This window comes from Siniperca chuatsi, linkage group LG20 (genome assembly GCF_020085105.1).
Source record: "Siniperca chuatsi isolate FFG_IHB_CAS linkage group LG20, ASM2008510v1, whole genome shotgun sequence".
Lineage (NCBI taxonomy): Eukaryota > Metazoa > Chordata > Actinopteri > Centrarchiformes > Sinipercidae > Siniperca > Siniperca chuatsi.
Window position 1 is genome coordinate 6201926 of NC_058061.1, and position 8562 is coordinate 6210487.

General features: G+C 36.7%; 1 protein-coding gene across 1 annotated transcript; it reads right to left on the reverse strand.

The window, feature by feature from the left end:
• Positions 1–209: 209 nt before the first annotated feature.
• On the reverse strand, positions 210–7426 carry sgca (sarcoglycan, alpha). Its single transcript, XM_044177552.1, has 11 exons — positions 7010–7426; positions 6650–6778; positions 6370–6521; positions 5048–5114; positions 4739–4937; positions 4484–4652; positions 3372–3580; positions 3071–3097; positions 2415–2594; positions 2198–2224; positions 210–2075 (listed from the first exon to the last, which is right to left on the reverse strand). Exons 1-11 carry the CDS (start codon positions 7038–7040, stop codon positions 2069–2071), a joined length of 1197 nt encoding a protein of 398 aa, XP_044033487.1. The 5' UTR covers positions 7041–7426; the 3' UTR covers positions 210–2068.
• Positions 7427–8562: the final 1136 nt, after the last annotated feature.

Consider the following 8562-nt stretch of genomic DNA (forward strand, 5'->3'; position numbering starts at 1 on the left):
CAGAACCTTTGGTGCTACTAAATTGACTCATTGTCTTGTTGTCTATGCAGTGCAATTGTTTTCTTCTTAAGTGTTGGTTTGATAAAAGAGTTCCTCAGAAAAGGTGATCACTGCAGATGTAATGCATGCAATCATGTCTTTGTAGATAAAAGCAAGTGACTCTGGTTCAATATCATTTCCCTGCCCATGTGTTCAGTGTTGATCCTTCCGTCTGTTTGCCCCTGTGGAAAACTCCTCTTCACTAAAAAAAAAACAGCACACATCTCCCACCCTGTTGTTTATGTTGTTTGTTGATGTCTTTCGCGAAGGGTTTCTTAAAAAAGAATTTGAAGCAGACCCACTTTCATGGTTTAAAAGAGAGATTCTGTACTTATTTTGTACATGTATAATAAATTGAGATGTTTTTAATTATTTTGGGTGCTGAAATAAAGCATGTGAAGTGGTCTACTCAGTGGCGGAGTTTTCACTGTTCTGTTTTGCAACTGTTGTGAAACTGACATCAGAAGTTAGGATTTGGAAAATACTCCATTTACTGAAACTGCATTTCACATTTTCAGAGACCCCAGGAAATCATGCATGTTCCAACTCTGATACTGAAATAGAGTTAAAATAGGTTCAGGAATCAACTGTTCCACAACAGTTGCACTGAGTACATTTCTATTAAGCAACAGTGAAAACAAGGCCAATATCCAATATTCCAACCTGGCTCCTCTTCATCGGTACTCACACAGTTAATACATTTTATTACATCTGCCTGTAAATTCCTTTAGAATCTGAGCTAAAACAGTATAAAATGCAGCCGACAGCACAAATCAAATGATAATCATACATGCAGCCACTGCAGTTTTCATGTAACTTGACTTGCTTTTATCTCCACAATCACTCATGGGGAGATTTGCATGAGAATCAAGTTTGACCAAACTGTTAACAGGAGAGGAGAGACGTGAGTCAGGACCCAAAAACTCCCAAATCAGATGAAGATACACCAGTGACCCCTTCTGGACTTCTAGTGCAACAACAGTTGCTTTGATCTTCAGCACTGAATCAAAAGGATCAGAAAACTACTGCAGCCCTTCTTGCTGATGGTTTGACATTTTCAGGTATTTTTTTTACTTCTGGCCTCCATCCAACAGCAAAAGCAGAAAATGTAAAAGATATCTTCCTCTGAGAAAAGACTGAACCATTATTATTTTATATCAAGTGATATAAAGATAATGTGACTGCGATGGAGCAGGGGTTCCTAATCATTTTGGATTGTGACCCTTTAAAGCAACACAAAGCTTACTTACAACCCTTTGTCACCAGAACATAGGTCTATTAATTGAGAGCAGCTCAACCAGTGATGTTCCCTTCACATATTGTTTAATTTTCATAGTTTATAGAGGTCTGAAGAGGTAAGATTATCCAGTATTTCACAATAAATCAGAAAAAATAGTGAATCTTCAGTTTGTGTAGCTGAAACATGTTTTTTTTTTTTTATTATTTCCTATCTTGTTAATCTGGTGACCCCTCAGATTTATCTTTCGACCCCTTGGGCATCCTGACCCCAAGTTGGGAACCACTGTGATAGAAAAATACAGAGGGAACACAAATTTATTTAGATGAAAATGTCTATTGTCTATTGAATATGTCTATGACTATTATTTTCATAGTAATCTTTCTGGATTTCTGTTCACATATTTGCACTGATCCAGTGAAAACAGACAAAGACAGCTTATCTCTTTACCTTTTCATTTAAACAATTCAACAGTAAAAAGAAATCATGACACATCGTACCTGCATTGAGAAACCTTTGACATCTTAGGCTTTGGTGATGGATACAACAATGAAGAATGTGCATTTTGATATTTTTTTATTTGTAGTGAAAGATGGTGGAATACAGAAACGGCAAAAAACAATTTGACAAAATACACACTATTTTATATATATATATATATAATTTATTTTAATGGCACCAAAAGAAAAAAAACTTAATTTCGCACTGCAAATAAAGAAGCATAGACTGTGGCAGCAAATGACTGTATGAATGACACTCAGTGTATCAAAGACACTTTATCCAACGTTGTTCTCACTTCCTGCAAAAACAAACATGACAAGTTTGTTGTCATCAATAATAATCCAATAAAAAACATAGAAGCCTAAATATAGACCAGAATGAATGCAGTGTTTTAGGAGGAAGTCCCATGAGTGGGTTTACCTGGGCAGTGTGTCACTGTAAGGATCACTATGAAAACAGGAGAATAAAAAAATTCTGTTAAGAATTCATTCGACTTCTCAGGACTCCCAGGAAAAGTGTGTCATCAATTTAAGTTACATAACAGTAATAATAATAGAAGCAGGATGACTAATCCTGGTAATTATAAAAATAGTAAAACTGTGAATAAATGTTAAGAATCAGTGGGTGAGGTCCTTACTGCTGGGCCATGATGAGGGGGATGGTGGGGCTGTCAGACTGCAGCGGGGGAGCCCCCTCCCCAGTTCGGCTGTTGAACATGGGCAGTGTGGACAGAGGTGAAGGAACACCGCGGTTTCCAGCCATGTCCCTCAGCTCATCGGTGTTCCCATGAATGGTGTGGTGGTGGTACAGCTGAATTCTGCAGCAAACAGAACATCACGTACAGTATATGTTGTGTTTCTCTACAGCCTTTTCATGATTTTATACAGTTTATTGTACTATGTCAGTTCACTGAGAGACTCAAACAGATTCCGATTTCATAACTAATACGCAGTAGTGGAAAGTAACCCAGTACATTTACTCAAGTACTGTACTTAATTACAGTTTTGAGGTAGGTCACTTGTACTTTTCTGCTACTTTATGCTTCTACTCTGCAACATTTCAGAGGGAAATATTGTACTTTTTACTCCACTACATTTATTTGAAAGCTGTAGTTATTAGTAACTCTTCAGATTAAGATTTTACATTAAAAAAACACGATACGCTTATAAAATACAGTGTATTAATACTAAACTACTTGAGTAAATGTACTTGTTACATTCCACCACTGATTAATGCAAAACTGTATTGTGTTAAGTCTGGTAACAGCATCAGTCAGAGACTCAGTGTACTTACTGGTTTGTTCTTGCATCCCTTTTTGCACTATAAAAACAAAAGAAACGTGTCACTTTTGTGTCACAGTTTATCAGGATCGATCAAAAGCCTACATTTTTTAGAGTAGAGTTAATTTTGAGTATTTGATTAAAGGGTCAGTTCACCTGCACAACAGAAATTTGTGTATTCCTAGTGGAATCCATTATGCATTAGTGTGGCTGCATAAAATTCCACAAGGGGTTAAGTGGGAAAAATGTTTTGTAATGTGGCGAACTGACTCTTTATCAGAACGACATTGTGAATCAGTCAAATAGATGCATACACTCCCTCTCGTCTGCCAAACATGATGTAGGCCAGCAGGAGACACAGGATGATGGCGAGGATCAGGGGCACGATCACTGTCACGATGTAGTCCGGGAAAAAGTCTCTGCTCGGGGGAGATTCTGGAGGGTCGAACTCACCTCCATCCTCCAGAATCCCCGAGCCCATCGTGGGAGCAGGTGGAGCCGGCTTCTGCTTTGTCAGATCAAACTGCAGGGAAAAAGAAGGGAAAGGGATTATGCTGTTTATAGTAACTGTTAGACACATAGCCACAGACGACAGGATTGTTATTGTGCTTTCAATGGATTACAAAAAATCTGTTCAGCATCCCAAACAAGGCTGCAACTAATGATTATTTCTGGATTCATCATTTAGTGTATAACATTGATTCTAGCTAATTAACAGGATAAGAAGAAGAAAAAACTGTTCTGACGCACAGAATTATACTGTTTTTATCTGACTTTTCTGGTGAAATACTGGAGATGTTTACATCTTCTTCTAAAATCTTCAAAATATTCAAATGTAAAAATCTGAAAATCTTATTTGTTGACTTTAAACATTTTACTGGGGTCACAAGTAGACGTTTCCTCATGTGAAGTGGTCATAAGGCAAATAGGCTGTAAAAGACGAGTCTATGAAATGTCAAAAAATAGTAAAAAAATCTAAGCTGACATCTTTGAATTGCTAGTTTTTCTCTGACAAACAGTAAAAAAGATACTGAATTTACAAATTATATAAAACAGAGACAAGCAAAATGACAAATGATCATCTTAAATGATTAATCAATTATTAAAATAGACGTAAGATAGAGTGACTTTTCCTTCGTAGATGGCTTGAGCCTTAAGTGGTGAAAGACAGGAAAAGAATTACTTTTAAAAATTTCTTATCCCTTTAATCATCTTGTGACTGCTTAGATTTATCTTGGGACCCCTTGGTGGGTCTCGACCCCCAAATCTCTGACATTTAAAGAGAATGACTTTTGGATATAAGTCTTACAAGTCTTTTAAGTCACTACACAAACACTTCATTGCTCATTCAGATATATCATGTATCGTATGTTTTCATTCATAAAGAATTCACATATGACCATCCGTGTGTCTTTTCAGGCCTCACCAGCTCCGTCTTGCACCAGGTGATACAGTTACTGGGAATGCTGCAGAAGTTACAGCCTCCAGGGACCCTGACTTTGGCCCCTGCTGTGCACTGCTTTTGATTCTCTGGTGTCAGCACCCTCAGGAGACAATCTGAGAAATACTGCTCCGAACCCACCTTCACATACACACTGACACAAATCAGATTTTTCATAAACATACATTATTGCAAAGCTAAAGCGTTGCACAATCAGGTTGCACAAATGTCTCTGTTTACCCTTCAAAGTGTCCTGCAAGAGGGAGGGGAACTCTGCCGCCACGGTCGAGGGCGTTGGTAATATTGACAATTTCCAAGGCCTCTGTGTTCCACAGCTTCTGTAAATCCTGCTTTATCTCATCCTGAACAGAAGAGGGCAGCACCTTCTCAATCTCCCTCAGCTTGATGAAGAACTCTGCTTGATAGGGCAGCATCTTCTCTGTGAGTGACAGCAGTGATGTACAACATGTTAACCATTTCTTCTGTCTCTATTGCACTTCCTAATTTAACTGTACTATGCATTTATGACATCATTTAAATCACCCGTACCCGCAGTGACTTTAATTACGAGAATGTGTCTGGCTGTTTCATAGCTCCGTTTGTTGATGGCATAGATCTGTCAGAGAAAAAATGAGAGTTTGTCACCATCATAGTTATCAGTTTTCATATATTTAAGCATTCCACCCTCAGATATAATTTCACTATTGGTTTGTGATGCTTAGTGCATTCAGTGAGATATTTTGCTTCTGCTGAAGTGTATGTTTACTTTCCATCAATCTACCTTGTCTACTTCTGCACTAGTTATTGATTTCCTACATCTCCCATAATGCCCTCTGGAGTCCGTCTATTCATCTGTGAATACACTGAGCATGTTTTATTTACAGTAACATAACTGTATTTATATATCATGTAGAGACAAGCTGAGAAAACCAGTTGAAAGTGCTGCTGTGGGGCTTTCGCACAGTAATTTATGTCTGTAGACCATAAAACACTTTTTTAAAGAAATCTTTAAAACTTTGAATTACAAATATTTTCAGTGATTTACAGGCATACACAGACTTTCAATGAAAAAGGCCCCAAAACGGGTTAAAATCACTTTACATGTAAATAGTATTATAGTTTTATTTCTTACGTTTTCGGCTGTATTTGTGTTTATAAATAGTGAAACTAAAATCTTTACAACCTAGAACTGGCAATAATATTTGAGTGATTACGAGTAAATATTTGTACATTTTTATAGATGCCTGTGTCATTTTTCATATATTTGTGTTTGCTTTGTAAATTGACAAAATTAAAAGTCAGACTTATAGCTGAGTTTGCGCTGAAAAAACAGGACAAGACAAAAATGAATGCATAGAAAGCAAATATTACCCAAAATCAACCTGGACTTCAGAGGGTGTAAACCCCAGAAAAGAGCTGTAGTTTGTTAATATGGGGAGTGTTTTAAATCAGAGGTACAGCTATAATCTGTGGTTACATCCAAAATGTAACATGTTTTCCAGCTATAACACATTCTCTTTGATTGAGATTATAGTGCCACTTCAGAAATGTGTATCTCTTCTTCTTCAAAGACATGTTTCTTCCTGAATTTTTAATGTTGGTTCAAAATAGCAGCTCTAGAGAGAAACCCAAAGCTTTTGTCTCTGAGGGTCTGACAACAAAACCTGACATTTACCACTGATGTGTCACATAGCTGCATATTTTCTCAGATTTGTCTCCACTGTGGCTGCACAGGTATCTTATCTATGTTTGGCTCATTATCTACAGGAACAGAAAAAGTAAGAATATACACAACTAAACAGCAAAATAAGGCTGGAAATGCAATGTGTTTCAGACGTGTGCGACTGTTGGTGTAAATGATGACTTCGTACCTCAATAATACTTTTTCCTGGAGATGTTGGCGTGCCGTAGAGGAATCCATTATCATAAGGGTGCCTTTGGGTGAAGCGCAGCCACTCTGGGAGGTCTGGGAAATTCTGCCGGTTGCACTTAAAAATCATGGGGTCATCGTACAAGCGACCAGCTTTATAACATATAAAAAGAGGAGTCATTGGAGAGAGGAGACATAGACACGTATAATAAGAACATCTATATCTTGTAATTCTGTTTAATAATGACAAAAGAGTGAATTGATATGATTCAGGCTCTTACCGTAGAGTTTTGACAAAGGTTCAAAGTCATTCTGGAAAGTCTCTCTCATCAGCTCATATGTAAATAACTTCCCCATGGGAATGGTAAACTTGATCTCTGCATTGGCCCCAAGCAAACTGACAGCACAAACTGTGTGGAAGTGTAAAAACCACAAAGGATTTATCTGAATGGTCAAAAATGGCAAACAAAACCTTAAACTTGACATTAAAATATGACTACACACAATGCCTGATGTTGTAGTCCTACAATCCTTGACGGCTGAAATCAGGACCACACGTTTACACTAATTAACACAGACCTGATACTAAAACAGGCTTTCCAGAGTCACACAAAGTTAAATAATTTCAGGAATAAACTTGCCTGTTAAAAAGAAGACCCCGCAGCCTGCCATCTTGTTTTGGCCTGTGATTGACAGAGCCAAGTGGAGAGGGGCTTGGTCACAGCAGAGACATGTCAGAGCTATTTTTACCTCACTCACCTAATAACATCCGGAAAGCTGTCTGAGTGTGAGGAGTAAATCAAGAGCTATATTATTCCTTCAGGCAATATAAGATCATATACTTAGTTACTTTAGGCATGAATTTTTCATGCTTAAAGCAACTGAGTACATTTACTCAAGCACTTAAGTATAATGGTGAGGTACTTTACTTGAGTATTTCCATTTTCTGCTACTTTATACTTCTAAGCCAGTACATTTCAGTAGGAAATATTGTACTTTTGACTCATCTAAATTTATCTTATGGCTAAAATTACTATATTTTGTAGATTTTACATACAGAACAAATATGATGCATTGTTATATAGGTTAAGTTACCTAACAGTACATAAAGCAAGTAAAATATGAGCTCTGCATAGATCAGCTACATTACACTGGAGTTTACACATAATGCATTAAAACAATGATAATCAAATAGTATAATATACTGTATATATAGGATGATAATATCACTGTGTAAGGAGCCTTTCTGCCTAATGAGTACTTTTACTTTAATACTTTAGGTATATTTCTGATAATACTTCTGTACTTGAGCAAATGTTCTGTGTTTCTTCCACCACAGGCCTATACTAATCTATACATTTCTAATTTTTAAATGTGGGTAATGAGATCATTAATGCATGAGAGGAAGTTTCTGGTTGTTTTAAACTTTTTTGTGACCAAAAATGTGGTCTCTCTTACCCCGTGTTCCTTTTCATTTTAAACAAACCATAGATGGAAATAAACTTACCTACATGTACCATGCATCAAGGATAAATAAAATAAAATAAGATCAACTTTATTGATCCCACACAAGGGAAATTGAAGTGTGCAGCAGCAAATGGAAATACAAGAACTTGATGCATAGTATAGATAAGTAACCTTAAACTATACTGATTTATTAAATACTGTTATTTTACTCTTTTTAAACCCCCTTTTTATATTGCTGTTTCTTTTATATATTGTTTTGTCAGAATACATATACACCATTGAAAATAGTACCCACAAAGTGTATTCAGGCACAAAGTATCACAAATAAGTGACCAAATTAGCAAGTTGCAATATGTGATTTAACTCTGGAGGTGGGCACAGTCTTGTGTCTGCAGATAGCAGCAATGTTTGGTGTTTTTACTTTATATATTGAGGGGATATTTCACTCTTTTTTACTGTAAAGATAAGTTAATTTAATACGTTTTTTTAAAATTCAATTTTCTTTTTCATTCAGTCACTGACTCAAGGACAGGGCATTACTTTGCTATGCTAAGCCCACACACAATAACACACTTTAATGGGTAAGCTAGCTAGATGGCACTACTGCCTTACTGAAAAGTGATGCACATCCTGTTACACAACACTTCATTCTTTTCAGGCAATAGTCCTTTAGTTATGTCCTTAAGACTAGACCTTCAGCTGCTGTGAGATAAAGTAGCTATTATGA

What these genes read in the sequence shown, in the direction of transcription:
- sgca (XM_044177552.1), bottom strand. Translation starts at nt 7,040, where the DNA reads ATGGCAGGCTGCGGGGTCTTCTTTTTAACAG. An exon ending in CGGGGTCTTCTTTTTAACAG is followed by an intron (nt 6,779 to 7,009) that starts GCAAGTTTATTC and finishes ACTTCCACACAG; the next exon opens with TTTGTGCTGTCAGTTTGCTT. An exon ending in CCCCTCATCATGGCCCAGCA is followed by an intron (nt 2,225 to 2,414) that starts GTAAGGACCTCA and finishes CTGTTTTCATAG; the next exon opens with TGATCCTTACAGTGACACAC.